The sequence below is a fragment of the Protopterus annectens genome, chromosome 17.part0, assembly GCF_019279795.1.
Source record: "Protopterus annectens isolate FY-2018-M chromosome 17.part0, PAN1.0, whole genome shotgun sequence".
Taxonomy (NCBI): Eukaryota; Metazoa; Chordata; order Ceratodontiformes; family Protopteridae; genus Protopterus; species Protopterus annectens.
The window spans coordinates 627308055-627325769 of NC_056751.1; the positions used below are offsets into that span (position 1 = coordinate 627308055).

At 40.6% G+C, this 17715-nt stretch overlaps 1 protein-coding gene across 3 annotated transcripts in view; it reads right to left on the reverse strand.

The window, feature by feature from the left end:
* The window catches only part of TKFC (triokinase and FMN cyclase), a 574388-nt gene that overhangs the window by 157621 nt on the left and 399052 nt on the right, over positions 1 to 17715 (reverse strand). For all 3 annotated transcript variants that reach the window (XM_044059497.1, XM_044059496.1, XM_044059495.1), the window contains exons 13-14: positions 14499 to 14636; positions 10347 to 10453 (exon numbers count right to left, since the gene is read on the reverse strand). In XM_044059497.1, coding sequence (XP_043915432.1) covers positions 10347 to 10453; positions 14499 to 14636 — 245 coding nt within the window. The remainder of the gene's footprint in view (positions 1 to 10346; positions 10454 to 14498; positions 14637 to 17715) is intronic.

Genomic DNA, 17715 nt, shown 5'->3' on the forward strand with positions numbered 1-17715 from the left:
ACAAATGTAAAATAAAATAAAAATAAAATAAATGATGATCGAAAGGGAAGCAGAATGTTAGAAAATACTGTTGTTGTTGGTGGTTCTTGCACAGAAAGTATTCAGCAGAGTAAACTTGGATTTTATAAGAAGGGCAGCAGAAGCATTTGCATTCCATAGCACAATAATAAGGCTAATTAGGAGGATATATGAAGGATCAGAGGCAATAATTAAAGTGTAGGGTTTCTCTCTGATAAGTTGTGTTTGAAAACAGGAACCAGGAAGGGGTGTCTTCTTTCTTTTATTTGCTTTATATTTACAGCCATTCGCAAAGAAAGTAAAGGACTCAGAAATTTAAGGATATGATTGGTATGGTAATCAAGAAAAGTTGGCTTTATTTCCACACCACGGTGGTGCAGCGGGATAGCATTGCCACCTCACAGCAAGAGATTCTCCAGTTCAATCCTCGACTGGGGTGCCTTTTGTGCAGAGTCTGCATGTCCTCCCTGTGGTTGTGTTGGTTTCCTCCGGGTGCTCCGGTTTCCTCCCACATCCCAAAGAAATGCTGCAGGTGGACTGGACACTCTAAATTGACCCTAGATGTGAGTGTGTGCATGTTTGTGCCGTCTGTGGAAGGTTGGGCACCGGGCTGGCAACTCGACACTGTAAAAACTCCACTGCCAATCATCAGCAGACAGGTGGATCCGCTGTGGTGACCCCTAACCGGGAAAAGCTGAAAGAAGAAGATTATTTTGTACTTAATAAATAAAAAAAAAAAACATATCAGTGTTGTGGAACATTTTATGACAGTTTCAAGCCTTTTCGGGATATAAAACTAATGAAGATAAATCAAAGGCTATAGAAATAAATTATGTACCTATTCATTAATTAGTTCAGCAATACCCATATTTATCGGGGCACAGTAAGATGAAGTATTTAGCAGTATGGATTAAAAAGGTTTCTGTTATGGCAGTTTAGGATATGTGGGAAGAGACTAAACAAAAGATAATTAAAAAAAATGAGAAACTGGAAGCTCTTGTTTATGGATGTGGATAACATTTATTTATTTATAGATTCGTTTTATATACAGGTCAGGCATATTTTATCAACCAGAGTAGACACTGTATACAATAATTAATAAAGAGTTGGAGGAATTTATCCGGGAGGAAAGAGGTCAAAAGTTAAACTGGATAAGTTAATCCTCCTATTAGAATAATGTGGTTTAGGATTACCTGATATGAAGAATTATTTTATAGCTAAACATTTAATGGCTATATACATAACATAAGTAGAAGGTTAAAATTCAAATGGAAAGTGGATGATAATGAAGCAGGGAGGAGTTCAAGAAATAAGGAGAGGAAAGGATTTTGGATGCAGTCTTAATGAGAATAATAATAACCATACATAATATTATATCCATAAAGTTGCAGACAGTATTCTATGAACTAAGTCAACACAGAAATGGAGAAAGAAGAGTTTGCCAGTAGGGATGACTGCAAGTAGGGGTACAGAAAGCAGGCAGCAGGAGTTGGAATTTACTGGAAAAAACTGGCAAAGTAATCAATGTATTATGAACAAGAATGGAATGAGGGCAAAAAGATTTTTGGACTGAAGGTTACAGACTGCCTTCCATAGCAGGGATTGATATCAGAGTATAAGCAAACAGAAAGGGAAATGTCAGTCCTAAGTGAAAGTCCTGCTCTGCTAGAGGCAGATGGGAGTAGCGCATATAAAATATGGCATTGATAACTATAAAAATTAATCACGGGGGATTAGAAAAGAGACTAGGAAAACAATTCACAGGGGAACAATGGGAAGACATATGTATGTAAAAGTCCAGAAGGTTGAGAACTTTTGCTTGGAAGTGTTTGCATAGGCACTTTTATACCTCAAGCGGATTTCAAAGAATTTTTCCTCAGGTAGATAGCAATTGTTGGAAGTATGATGGTGAAGAAAGAGGTAACTAGGCAAATGTCTTTTGGGATTGCAATGAATTGGCAGATTTTAAAAAATTCCCTACAGGAGTGTAATGAATTGGCAGATTTAAAAAAATTCCCTACACATTACTCTGTCAGAAATATTCGGGGAGCAACTGGTTGTAACTGAAGACATTATTTTGTTGAGCTGGAACATAGCATCTGGAATGTCTACACATAGTAAGGTTTTGTTACGTTTATTTCTGTTGACTGTCAAAAAGGCAAAAGATGTGCTATAGATGAAATGTCAGTCTTCAAGATGCGCATGCCATGTATGAAAGAAAGAACTCCTACCCCGTGAAAGGTTAGATTCACTTCATTGTGTCCAATGACTGATGGGACTGTCTCCACTCAAAAATTCCAAAATCAAACTTTATTAAAATAACCAAACAAAGCTTCCAAATCCAGTTATATGTCAATGTATTAAACAATGCAAAAACACAGCATAGCTTTATAACTTATAACAACTAAAAATTCAATTAAAAGGCACTCTAAAACCTTCAGTCTGATCCAGCTCTGTTAGAAATGCTACATCTAAAGAAATCCCAATCACACGCTCCAGTGACCTCAACTTCATTACCACAATCAACAGAACATGCTGGAGGGACAGGTTCATAACCCAGAGACTGCCCTTGTTATGGAATAGACTTCCCATACATGTCAAACAGAGCACCTCACTGGCTATTTTCAAGAGAAACCTTGATGAGTGCATGGGAAAGAGAAAATTCACCCCGGGGATCACTCCAGTGGCTCTACTCGGCAGAAGCACTGGGAACTAAGGTCGGGTGGCACGATGTCAGGGTAATCCTATGGGCTAGGTTTGTAAAGGCTTCAGGGCCATTAATGTAGTACACACCTATGAACCTATATGACATGATGGTTTTCAGATATACTTTTTCATTTTGGTGAGCTCTGCTTTGCTACTTGACTCTTTGTGTGTTTGTTTTACAGGCTGCACCTCCCTCATGACCCTGAAATTGATTTAGCAGGTTATTCTAGAATGAGGGAAGAAATAAATGTCTCACCACTACAGACAGATTAATGATCTATTTAAACCCACACTGATCTCATCCATTATTGAATATACTGCTGAATTTGTCATTGCATTCTTGTATTTATTTATTCATTTATTTTTAATTTTTTGACCCACTTGGGCCTCATTTATACTGGCATTGCTTCCAGTACCCCACATTCATGTCAGGTCCACCAGCATCCTACTACCCCATCCCCAGGCTTGTTTTGGTGTTGCTGGGGCTAGTTGAGGATCTTAAGCGATACCTTAGTGGCTTGAACGTCTGTGTTTCTGTCCAGTGACTTTTTTTTACATGTCCTACTGCTTTCTCCTTTTCCCATCTTCCATACTTACTGGTTGTATCTGAGGACAACTCCTCTCTCTGGACCATGCCTCCCCTTAGGTTGCATCACCAGCAAGTGCCATCCCTCCTTGCCACTCCATCAGTTGCCCAAGCTGCTGATCAAACCCAGGTCAGCTGAGCTGTAACTATGGCTTTATCTCTCTACACCACTGGAGCCACCATTATACTCCGTCTCTTACAGGCTATTATGAGGTAAACTCTGAAATTCAGTGATTCGAAAAGCACTGCTGGGGGAACTAACAAGAGATCAGGGAAGCTAATACCAAAATAAACAGCAACATCAAACAAAATGTGACAGATATATACAACAAAGCCTTCCAAAATTATGAAATAAGTTTTCCTTTACAGTCAGAGGTTAATATGTCATTAATTTCCTTCGAAAATGTTCTTGATATGTATACATGAAGCAGAAAATATCAGTGCATTGCTCCAGCCCCTCAAAAGGGACACATGTCCAGTGGGCAAAGTAAAAAAATATCAACATTGGGTGATGAAAATCAAGTTTATTGAAGGCCAAAAGGTTGCAAGTTTATCAGCTGAACTAATAAATCTAAGAGACAATCCCACTAGGCCTTCAGCCTTTTAAGTCTTCAGGGGATTCCTGATGTGGTGTTTATACTAATTAGGAGCAATATGGCCAGGGCACATTGGGAAGTTCCTTTACACTTAAAGTATGGATAGGGGACATCCTACTATGACAAAGCGTGTTTGAACAGAGACCAATACTGAAGCAAACTGTTGCAGATGAGACTCACAAGGTGGTGGTTAACTGGATGATGTGCTGATTACACTACTGGATCATCCTGACAATTTACAGATGGTTGGTAAAGAATGGAGAGAGGATGCAGGTACCACAGCAGTACATATGAACAATCAAACTTCGCAGGGCTTCTATGACTCGTGTCCTTCTATGACAGAGATGATGTCAGCATTAATGCCTGTTTCTACTGATGATTCCAAGCAAGAAGTAGTACAGTTCAGTGAAAAAGTTTGTCGGAGTTGTTAGAAAGCAGCAGTGGTAGGTCCTGATGAAATTCCTTATCAGAAGTCTTATAAAGTAGTAGTTTCTTCAGCTGTTCAAATGTTTGGTATCCAAATGCTACTTACTATGACTGGAATTGTTTTGTCTCGTGTGACTACTTGGGACAACCTGATATAGCCCTTGGCCTTTTCACATGACTATATCCATTGTATTATGCATACAGGTACTGGGATTTATGTGGATGTTACCTTTAAATCCAATGCTTTAACAGCTTTGTTACAGTAAAATACATTTTGCACCTTGAAACAGTTATGTCCCCCAGGACTTCATCTTTCTATTTAGTAATGAAAATATAAGCATAGAAGAACTAAATGAGTACTTAACATTTGTTGCCAAATAGTTCACAAAATCAAGAAACTGACACAAAAAAATACAAAAGGTATGGACAAGGGGCTGAGAAATGTGGGTCACACTAAAAACAAAATGGCTAAAAAGTACTTAATAACAACACAAACAAAACAATAACAACAACAACAACAATTTTTGCATGAAAGCATTTGCTTAAATTACCCCAAGCCAACTTCAGAGAATTTTTCCTCAGATAGGCAACAACTGCTGGATGTGTGTTGGGAAAGAGGAAGGTAATTGGAATGCTTTTTGGGAATCTAACAAGTTGGCAGATTTTTAATACTCCATACAGAGTAGTTTGTCATCAATGTTGGGGTAGCAAATGATTGTACCTAAGGAAATCATTCTTTTGAGCTGGGGTATAGGCTCTGAATTGCCTAGACATACCTAGGCCTTTCTAGCTGCCAAACAAAGCAATTACTAAAATATGGAAATCAAAATCTAAACCAAATGTAATTGAAGTAATGAATATTGTACAGGAGACAAAAGAACTGGAGGTGGAATCCTTAGGAGAAGGAAGGAGAAAAATATAGAATCTGTGGGAAAAACAAATGCAGAATAATGTTCAGGAGAAAGTGAAGAAAAAATTAAGGGAAGGCAGGATTTGAGAAATGTGTGTAATGCTGGAAAGAATGATGCTTATTAGAAAAGAAAACGTATAATGCATGAAACTCAGGAAAACGCACAATGGCTTGTTTTCTTTTCTATAACTATGTGTGTGCCTGTGCCAGTGTTTAAATGGTGCAAATTTAATAAATCTGTTTATGAAAAAAGGAATTCTGCAGCAGTTAACTCAGCCATGATGATGATGATGATGATGATGATGATGAACATCATCATCATCAACCCCCTTTTTCCTGTTTTTCTACTTGACTGTCGCAGGTCTCTCACACAATACATCCACCTCTTTTCTGGATGCTCTCATTTCCTTCTTCTTGCCTTCTTCCTGTTTGCCTATCTGTCCCAAATTTCTTTACCAGATTGCCCACATGTGCCCAAACCACCATAAACTGTTCTCTTTGGCCTTCTCTGCAACTAGAAATATTTGGGCTTCTGCTCTGATATCCTCATATTTTCAGCCAACCACCCATCTCCGGCATTTCATCTGTATCACCTTTAGCTTCTTCAACTGCCTTACTTCACAGTCCAGGCTTCTGTACCATACAGTAGTACTTGTACTACTGCTTTGTACACCTTACTTGTCAGCTTTTTTGGGGTTCATCTGTCATATATTACCCCTGACGCACTGTGCCAGTTGGTTGCAGTCCCTCTGATTTTTAGCTTTAACCTCCTCATTCAGACCTCTCTTCTCCTCAAACATCTCTCTCAGAAAACCTGAAGCTGTTAACCTGTTCCACTATTTTCCCTTCTATCTCAGATTTCAGCTTCTTCTTCAGTGTACCTCCAGTTTTGCATTCCATTCCCCTATCATTTGCTGAAGCTCTTGTTCAGTCTATCTGTAGTGTGACATCATCTGCATACAGCAACTTTGTTGATCTCTCCCACATAGCCTGCTTTGCTAATGTAGTCCATCACCAGTATGAGCAGCAGTGGACTCACAGTTTGATCATGATGCATACCCATTCTCAATAGGAAGCCCACAGAGTTCAAATACTGTCTGCACTTGTGTTATTGGATCATTATGCCAGAATCAGTTGGGACCTTGTCATTGTGTTTTCCCAGTCTAGGAATGCCCAGTTGGACTCTTTCCTCATCGCTAACTTCTTTTCAACTATCTGTCTCTCTGCAAACATTGGGTCAGTTGTGTTGCATCCTGATCCGAAACCAAACTGCTCATCTCCCATCTTACTCTGTACTACTCGGTATATTCTTTTATCAGTTACACACTCTAGTTCCTCCATGGAGTGTGACAAGAGTTTGATAGCTCTAGAATGCCCACAGCTGTGAATGATCCCTTTGTTCTTTAACACTGGTGCTAGAATGCTTATTCTCCAGTCATATAGGATACACCTTTCTCTCCATACTGCTATGATTATCTTCTGGAACCATTTCTCCTCTAATTCACAAAACATCTTGACCAAATCTGTCATGGCCTCATTTGAACCAGTTGATTTTCCTGACTTTATTTTCTTTAGTGCTGGTATTACTTCCTCTGTGGTGGGCCCTTCTTTTTTCATCGTAGGGTATGTCTGGGGCAGTACAGCTTCAGTGGGGTTTTCTTCATTAAGAAGCTACTGGAACTACTACTCCTATCAGAGTTTGATGTTCTGTGGACTGCTGAGCTGGTTGTTGCTGGCATCCCTTATGAAGGGTGTCTAATGAATATCTTCATCTTTCTGTCTTTGTCTTGCAATCTGATAGAGTTTCTTTGTGCCACCTACAGAGCCATTTTCCAGAAACTGCTACAGTGCCTCTGATGCTTGTTCTTTGCTATAGTAACTGCTCTTTTAGTCTCTTTTTTATCCAGTCAGTATTCCTTCTTAACATAGTCTGTCTTTTCTATCTTCCACTTTTTCCTGTACGCCTTCTTTCTTTTCATGACTTGCTGGATGTATGCATTCCACCACCACCAGCTTTCCTTACATACCTTATTTCCATACCTGACTCAACTGCAAAATGTGTTATACAGTCCTCATACATGCTGTTTTGAAGTGCTTCCATTTTTCTTCAACTCCACCCGTTTCCTCTTCTTCTGGAGACACTAGAGCCCTGAGTATTTCTTTGAACTCTTATGCTTTCCCGCTAGTCATCTTCTAGGTCTTCAGTCTATTCTCTGTTGACCTTAGAGCCTTCTCTGACCACTGTTTACAGCCGATTGTGTCAACCAGTGGTTTATGCTGAGGGCTGACTGTTTCACAAGGAATGACTTTGCAATCACTGATTCTACTTCAATGCCTTTTCCTTACTAGGAGGAATTCTACCCGAGGTGCATGTTGGCTAATTTTGTATGTTACCTTGTGACTGTCTCTTACTCAACCATGTGTTGGCTACCATCAAGTCATCTGCCAGGCATAAGTCTAGAATGTCTCTTACTCAACCATGTGTTGGCTACCATCAAGTCATCTGCCAGGCATAAGTCTAGAATGGCCATTCATTTATTCCAATTGCCTCACCCATGTGGAACCAGGCAGTTCTCATATCCTGCCCTGTCTGTCCCTATATAAACATTCAGGTCCACTATTAACAACACCAACTCATGTCGCCCTGCTTTACCTAGTAGGGCCTGCAGCTGCTGCCTGAATGCACTGTTTTCCTCATTATCACAATCAGGCTCTGAGACAAAGGCCAAGATTTTAATACTGCCCTACCCTTACACTGTAGTCTGACTGCCATTAGTCTGTCACTAATTCTGATGACACCCCTCACTGTCTTCTGAAGGCTTTCCTTCACAATTCCCACACTTTTCTAGTCTGGCCTCCCCCTGAGTAGTAGACTCTACATCCCAATCTAAGTAGCTTTGCCGCACTGCCCTTCCATCTCGTCTCCTGAATACAGATGATGTTCAGCCTTACCTTCATCTCATCCACTTCCAAGCTACATCATGTCAGAGAACCTACACTGAATGTAACAATCCTTAGTTCATGTTTAGCAAGTTAATTAGTTTTAAATCCACCTTTTGCTCAACAGAGCTATCCCAAGTAACCCAATCTGGGTAAATGGACTCCTGCTGACCAGTAGCTTATTGACCCAAGGCTGCTGGGCTTTATAGCATGCTCACACTGGCCAATAGGAGCACAAAGACCCCTCCCACCATTAGCAGAAGTCCCTGGTGTAGATAAGAATATGCAACATCCTCAACCGACTTATCTCCAGCAAATACCCATGTCCATTTTTGACATTAGTCAACATGACCAAATCACCTAGAGCTAATTTTTATAAACAGTTGAGTTGCTAGCCCTGACATGGCATGCAGTCTGTGATCCATGTTTTCTTATTTTCAGGATACTGCAAACCACAGTTAATACCTAAAGCAGTTGGTCTATAAGACTCTTCCCCCAAAAGGTACCATATAGAGTCTGTGCTGCTGCACACAACTCTATTCTTGGGTGAGTTTGAGGTGGAAACAACCAGCATATTATTGGGAGGTGAAAGGAACCCTACAGTGGCACAGGAAAAGCATGCAAACTCCACATAATCATTAGCTGGAGGTCAGGACTGAACCTTGTACTTTGTGTATGGGAAGCAAAAACCTTAACCCTTAGCCACTGAGAGGCTATTCATCCAGTAGTGTGGTAAATTAGGAGACTTTGGTAGGGTCACTATGAATAGTTGGAGCCTATCAGTGGGAAACATGGTGGCAAAGCATACCAAAACACCAAACTAAAACAGCATAGGCATATGAAGGTAGACTCAGTGAGCCCACTGGTAGCTGTCTGTTACTTCATTTGTTCTGCTGCTTTCTGATACACTGACTTTGCAAGCAACAACCTCAAATGATAATCAAGCAGTCCCAGTAGTCCAGTTTTACGAAGTAAAACAAAGAACAATGAGCAACAACAAGCTTTGTGAACTTACACTTACTCCAGGAAAACTGAACTGCTCGGTTTCCTTTTGGTCCCCCTGAATTCAGATGTCTATTCTATAGAAAGGTCAAATATCCAAGAGGATGTACAGACTTTGTAGAACAATCCAGATGTGTCTTAGTCAGTTTTTTTTTTATTACAGCCCCCTGAAAAGCAGCTGTCACACAACAGGTTACAGTGCTTTGTTTTGCAGGGTGCATTGATCACTGACAAATGCTAATTATTTGTTATTCTAGCATTACTGGACCATGGAACCAGATTCAAGCTGAGCCATTGCAGGGTGTAAGGGGATACCCTATGGTATCATCTCCACTCCAGAAATATGTAAGCACAGTATGCAGAAATACTCAACGTGCTGAGAATTTTAAGGGGACACACATCATTGTTATAACGTTGTGTTGTGGTACAGGCTCACAGTCTCTACTAACAATATGTCAGAATTATACACAGTAACACAATGTAACAGCCCATGTGGAAGTGATACACTGTAACACAATGTAACAGCCCAAGTGGTCAGGTGACAATGTGCAGTCCAGTGATCTGACACATAAATCAAGCAGTGAGCAATTGTGTTTAACAGTGAACACACCTGCCCTCTGATAAGAGAAATATCATGTTCTATAATTCATTAAACCAGAAGAAGGAATGAAGGGTTGCAGATAAGAGTGAAGGAATGATATTTCCTTACATTTTTCTGTTGTAAGCAAATGGAAATCTCCAATTAAATTAAATAACAGTGAAATTAAGTTTACCTACAAAACTCAACCTAACCAAAGTGAAACTGTGATATGCAACTTTATAAATCAAGCTGCAGTTAGAGAAAAAGTTATATAAGTATAAATAATACCTAGCACTTCGGCTGTCCATTTTCTTTCTTTTGAAACTATAAAGGCAGACAGCCAAAATGCTAGTTAATTTTTAGTTATCAAGCTCCAGTTGCCAAGTTATGTGCTGAAACTGTTTAATTTGGTTTAATCTGCCAATATCTGAGAGGAGGAATTCTGAATAGGAGTATAAATAATTTTATCTTACACTCTTTTTATGCAGCAGTTATTTCCTTGCTCACACAAATAAGGTACCTGTGAAACATTAGAGCAAATACACACGCTGTCATTTCATGTTTACTCGGTTATTTACTTACTGCCCCAGAAGAACCACCCATTTTCTCTTGAATCAGCATTCCCAAAGTTGTGAAGAGTTGAGCGGGTTGTGCTGGAATTGCCCCCTCTGCCATCCACTCCTGAATAGCTAAGAAACAAACACAAGGAAACAAGTGAAGGTGAATATGTAAATATCTGTTAAGACTTGATTTAGACTACAAAAAAGGTTCCTTCACAAAGATAGTGTGTTATGTTACAATAGAGGGATTTATATGCCAGCTAAACAACCAGTCCAAGTACTGAGCTGAACTTAAAAGTCCTGGCAGCACAGTGAGACAAAGTGAGTCAAGGACTGGTTCCAAGAAAGCTAAGGCCACTGTCAGCTCAAAATAAACAGAATTCGGCAACACAGTCAAAGTGAAACAAAAGTCACGCAGAGAGGAGCACAGTACAGAGAGAAGTGCCAGTAAGAAGGCAATGAATAAAGGAAAACAGCACAGTCATCCACTGAGAGGGGATAATTTGAGCAGGATATAAAAGATATACTGTACAGTTTAAGCAAAAGGCATCAAAAGTGAGAGCCTTGGTGTAGTAACAACCTCTGCAGGGAGCTGGTTAAGAATGAAATGCATACAGTAAGTAAAACAGCACTAAGAGGTTTGTCAAAGTGGTATAAGGAGGCCAATGCCCAACCTAATTTTGTTTGCTGGCGATTTTGGGTGGCAAAATAATGTATCTGATCAATAGTGATGGGAATTCCAGGAACTTTTTCTTCTGCATACAACAGTAAGACATTGTATTCTGGGTTCAAGGTTCACCAGGTTTCTCAGTGAACAGAATACAAATTTAGTTATGGAACAGGGGGTTACATCAAAAACTGAGTAAGACAGTTTAGTACACTGGGTAGGTTCAGAGAATAGATTACAGCTCCACTGATAATGCTAGAATCAGCATTTGAAATAATCTGCAGGAGAGCAGAAAAAAATAGTACTAAAGGTAAGTAACTCAGAGACAGAGCATGCAGGTGAGTATGCGTGTGTGTACTAAAAGCAGCCAACAGATCTACAACTTCTTTAACAAAAAACTGGAATACGGGTCACTCGATCAAATTTATTTTGACTAAATTCAAATACGAGATAAGTGCTAAAATAGCACAAAACAGAAGGAAAAGCCACATAAAATTAATTATACATCAATGCAGAATGAAATCAAAAAGGATCCCAGTAGGCCTAATGGAATCGTACGTCGTAAGGTACCAGCTAAAGTAAACCACAGACACACTGTCATGAAACTGGTAAGACAGTGAACTACACAGGGCAGGGTAAGATAAGCAAAGCAGTGAACCCCAGATTTTTCTACCTTCAACAAGCAGCTTCAAGGTGGAAAACAACAAGGGATCAACAAATAGCATGGGATCCAGGGTGACAGACACAAACTTACTAACTTAGGGTGTTTCATCTCACCTTATACAGTCACATAGGATGGTGGTTCAGAATTTGCTCTGGGCAACAGAAGGAACCCCCAACCCCCCATCTCATGTGTTGCACAAGGGCTCTCCCTCCTTCACCCCAATGATCCATTCATTCATTCCTCTCTTGGGACGGGAGCCAGGCACTACCAGCTCAGTTGACAGCCTTACAGTCCACTTTTTTCTCTAGTCTGAGGACCTTATCAGCCCCACTCACTTCCCAGAGAGGAGAGAATTGAGCAGTAGGGAGGTGGAATAGTCTGGTGGATCCAGCAGACTCTTCTCCTAAACCCTGGAGCTGCTACCTCTGCAGCAGCTCTCTTAAGCTTTACAGATGCTGCTTACCTGGAGGAGGAGAGCAGGAGTACCTCCATACCTGCCTTCCCCCCTCCCCAGCTTATGTTTATGCACCATGGGTAGCAAGTGCTAGGCAGACCCATTCCCACAGCTGCAAAACCCACTTCACCCACTGTCAACCAAACAGTGACCCAACACCACCCCCATCACTCCAGGACTGGCAAACCAGAAAAAGGTTACTCACTCCAGTTATCCACACTTTGCTCCTTTCAGTGTTCATGGTGCTAATCAAACACAGGCCATCTAAGTTGTAATCAGGTGTTCATCCCTCTATGCCATGGAGGGAGGCAGTGAAGTATGACTTTTTGTTAGTCTGTTTATGAGTTCACCCAATGCAAACCATACTTCCAAACCACAGCTGGCTATCCTGAAATATGTACCCAAAACATGTTTGTTGACATAATATCAAAGAAGAACGCCATATAATCTACGTTCAAGAAAATATCATGGTAAAAAACTATAGCAATCTTGTTTATGAACAAGACAACAATAGGAGTTCAGGTTGGAAGAGCAGAAATTAAAAATCAAAAGCTAAATGGAGAAAAAAACAATCACAGATAGTCTGACATGGTGGTTGAAAGCACAGTAATAAAAATGCGTAGCTATATAGGAGCAGTTAAGTGTGAAGAAAGACAACAGTAATTCTTTAGATCTTTGCATTTCTAGTAGCACCATCTTTGAGAATGGCAGGGCACTCATTTTACTGCAGAATTCTTAATGTTCCAAACTTTGCAGTCCACTCTACCCAGCAGTCTTGCCCTGACTATATCATCTAACATTACCAACACCATGATTCTGTCACAGAGCTTATAACACTCCTGCCTATTTCAAAGAATACAACAAAACAATTTGCATAGGCTGGACAGCAACTTCAAAAATTAAGCAGTCACAAAAAAACTTTGACAAGTTAGCATAATGCAAGCCTAGGAACAGTAAGAACTGGACTGTATAACTTCAGACATATTGTAAGCCAGGAAGGTTCCAGACTCTCAGTGTCAGTGGAAATGTCATAATACATTCCCACCCTTGGTGTCAGACAGAATGCCGTACTGCAGTCCTCTGAGTCAGAGACATAAAAGTGTTATCCACATTTTGACAAAGGATGTGATTAGCCCACCTCATTCACATTTATTTTATTTGTTCATTTACTCTTGGGACTACTAATATGTTGGTTTGCACTGATGCTCCCAGTCTCATTACAGAACCACATTAATAATAATGCATGTGAATGTGTGTACATATGCATGGATATATGTTCCACCTTACTGTGCAGGGTAGCTCATGGCAGTTGTGAGACTAATTCTTGCAAACTGCTCACTATTTTTTTTCCTACTCAAAGCTCAAGGGTAACTACAACAAGTCAGCACATCCATGAAACACATTCACAAACAACAAAAGACTACAGCCTCAAGGTCAGCCTACCTGTGCATGGATAAGGTGGCTACCTATGCTGTTACTGCCTTAGGTTCAGTTAGCAGCCCAGGTGTCATAATGTTAGCCAGAGAAAATGATAAAGTGGCTGAAACTAGTTCATGTTCTTTGGAGAAGGGTAGGAAACTTGCCATCAGCTGTCTAGTAGGTAACATGCATATACATTAAGCTGCCAACCTGACCCACTGCATCCTGGTGATCCATGCCTGTCAAGGAAGGCTAGGACATTAGCTAAAAATTCAACCTCCCATGGTGAATAAGATCAGTCAGACAATTATCCAGACCCCAGAGTTTCAGCAACACCCACCCCCTCCACCAGCACTAATGGAATGAATCATTAAGGGAGCACAGACATTTACACTGTGAGGTCATATGGACATGTGGAGAGAAACAAAAAGTAAACCATAAATGATTCCTAGCTTTCCCTAACACTACAGGATGCTCTACAAAAACAGACATGGCTAGTAATAATATTAACATTCCTGTACTTATGGAAAAAAAGACTTCCATGTATTCCAAAGAGAAAGTATGTACATCTACATCGATATTATAGGCCAGCAGTTCTGAAATGGAAAAGCCAACCTTCCTATGGAGGCCCAGGCATTTTGCAGGGAAGGTATAAGCATGTCTGAAAATGTTCCGTTATTAAAAAGTTAATGACTCAATATTAATTTTATGAGGACTCTGACTGTAGAAGAATAAAAGGAAGTGATTATGTACATTTTAATGCACACCAGTAGTACAAGAATAACACACTAAATCAAATCTTGATTACTTTAAGCATGCTTGTTTGGAAGGAAAGGGTCAGTCTCTAAAGCTGAGTACATTTTTATGAAAAAACATATTGGGGGGGGGGGTCAAAAACATTTTCCTAGCTTGAGGGAGGCTCATTGCGACAGTTCAAGAACATGAGTTGTAGATATTTGAGAGTACAAACCTCGAGCAGCTCGTGCATGTGTGCTGCCACAGTCTCCATCTCCTGACGCCCGGTCAAGTTCATTAAGTTTCTCCTCCATTCCCAACAATGTCACACAGATCTTCTCCAAGACATGTTTAACAGCTGGCAAACTGGTACCTGAAAGAAAAGGTACAGATATGAAAGTAGCTGGATAAAGAGGCCTGGCAGATGGAAGAATTAGCATTCAGTACAAAGAAATCTGAACACCCTACTTCTGCAACATAAGCCCCCTAGTTCATGGCTGTTTGTGAGAATGCTCCAACCTCTTTTAATATTTGTTGGGACATTATGGTCTCCCAAGGCTATACATCTCTTACCACCAGACCAGCAGCTGTGGACTTGTTTGGCTGTGCCCACTCCCAAGTTAATCTACTGCTGTTCCTACATGTTTGTTGGGACATTACTGTATCCCAAGGCATGCATGATGTTTAACTGATCTAAAGTAGTTGTTTAGGTTCAGCAGAGACTGTGTGCGCTGCACTAGCTTAGCTTACTTTCATCTCTGCATTTGCAAATCCTTTGTTTTGTCTATACAAAGACATTCCTCCCTTTCTCTCTTCCTTATATTTACTGTGGTCCATTCAAGAATTTAATGTCTGTACTCCTAACTTCTTAGTGGTACTTGTAAGTAGCAAGCTGCCCCACCCCCAGTCATTTTTACAATTGGATACAAAAATTGTTCTTACCTATTCCATTTTTCTTCAGGATATACATCTACCAAAATGGGGACTGCCCATGCACTGACTGATTTGCACCAGCTAACACATGGAGGAGTGTGCTCACTTCATTCTCCTACCACCCCCACCACTTCCCAGCCACTCTACATATTACTTCTTTTGTACCTCCAACTCCATGCCCTTTTCTCTCCACATGAACACCTCCTCTTAAAGGAATAAAAACTCAAGCCAATTCCCTTTAGTACTGCACACATCCTTGCACCTTACAGCAATGCAAGGCTAATACACTGATTCAACTACTTCTTCCACTCATGCCACTATTTTCTGTTTATCAATGAGCCATTTTACCTCAATCTAAGTTCTTATTCTCTGCATTTGAAACTCAATGCAGCACAGCAAACTACTCATAATCCACGGTAACTGAAGCACTATACTCCATATACAAAGTCCTACAAAAATTCCTCCTCACTTTTTTGCCCTCCCCATTACTTCCTTTCCACACTATTTTCTCATGCTCTGAAATTCTCAGTCTTTATAATAAAATGGCACTCCCAAGCTCATCTTTTATCTCCCATTAGTTTTCTAATGTATATATTGTTCCTAACACTTTTATTCTAGCTTATTTCCTACTATAAGAGTATCACTCAGCCATATCCTCAGTTGGATTAACTTCATAATCTCGAAATACTGAAATCTCGAATTTCAGTATCTCGAGACCACAAAGCCGAAAATCCATAAACCAGAAACCCGAGAAGTGCGAAATTTAAAATCTCGACTTCTACACTAAACATACCGCAGACACAAACACAAACATACACACCCCTACACATACACAAACACCAACCCTACATACAAGTAGGGGGGGCAAGCCCCTTGCAACCCCATGTGGGGGGCTACACCCCCACACACACCCCTACTTAAATATACTAACTCCGAGGTCGCACTACACAGACAAACACACAAAAACAAGCTACATTCCCCTCGCATACACACATCACACTAACAAAACACACAGACACATAATAAAGCCCCTACCCAAAAAACGTAAAACACAAACACTTACCTGTATCTCCAACCACTCACTCACACACCCCAACATCAGAACCGCCAATTAAAAATCTCCGAACTTCGGGATTTTGAATTTCGTGCTTCTGGGGTTTCGGTATTCTGCACTTTCAGCTTTCTGGTCTCAGGCTACTGAAATTCTGGATTTCAGTAGTTCGAGATTCTGAAGGGAACCCCCTCAGTTACACTGAACTCTAAATTTACCCTATCCATTACTGCCCTTCTCACCATTAACCTTTACCATGATCTCACAAAACCAATTTCACTTGTTAAATCTGCTCCTGCCACTCATCTGCTTAAAATCGTATCTTTCAAAAACCTGCAGCATAACTTACACATATCTCCTTAGCGGTTAATGCACAAATCACTGCAACATGGCCAGTCATCGCCCAACCCTCCCATCAAACTATCTAAAGCATCCACACGGGTGCCATTCTCATCACCAGGTGTGAACATTCCCCTAACGTCAGCCAGCACTGTGGAGTAGAGGGATCAAGCCCTAATTATATGGCAGATGACCTGGGTTTAATTAGCGGCTCAGGTATCTGAATTGCTGGAAGGAAGGGGTGGGGGTGCTCATCCAGGAGAGATGGCATTTGAAGGTGCTCCCTTAAAAGGAGGTGTGGTCCATAAAAGGGAATAGCCCTCAGACATTGCTGATGAATGCAGGGGTGGGAGGCAGGGAAATAAGCATAGGTCATAAATAGCCCTTCTCAGCAGCAAAAGCAGTTGCTGGCATCACCCCCCAGGATGCCCTAAAGAAATACATTGTTCCCAGCTCACCTGAAGAAGTCCAAGGGAGGAAGGATGAGCAAGTAACCCCAGAGATGGATGGGGGGCACTGGCATGGCTGGAAGGAATGAAATGGGGTAGGAGGAAAAGAAGAAAACATTCTCATAACTTCTACACCCCAAAACACCTATGATGTCTTCTGCTATGCATACAAATTAAATTGCCAGGTTCTAAACATCCCCTAAACCCTCTAATGTTTCTTTACAAATACACTCCTATCATCTATTACTTGTCCTTGTAGGGAACATTGACAGTAACCCTTGCCCAACCCCCCCCTTTCTGCTTCCTTATAAATGCACCGAGCCTAAGATATAAAACTGACTAAATTAACAGCTTCATCTCACAACACAATCCTGCCATTATCACTATAACAGAAACATGGATTAGAAAAGTCAACCCCTCCATAAATCACTTCTTTTCTGGTTACAACCTCCACTTGAACACAAGACATGGAACTAGAAATGGAAGGGGAACTATCTTTCTCTTCAAATCACATTTAAGCATACAACTTAATCCCAAACTAACCCTTCTCACACCACCATCCAAACTGGGTATTAGCCAAATTACTCACCAACACCCCTCTGCACCTCACAGTGGCATATCGTTTTCCCACCCTCCACTTCTGATAAATTCAGAACCCTGTTACATGACATAACACCTAC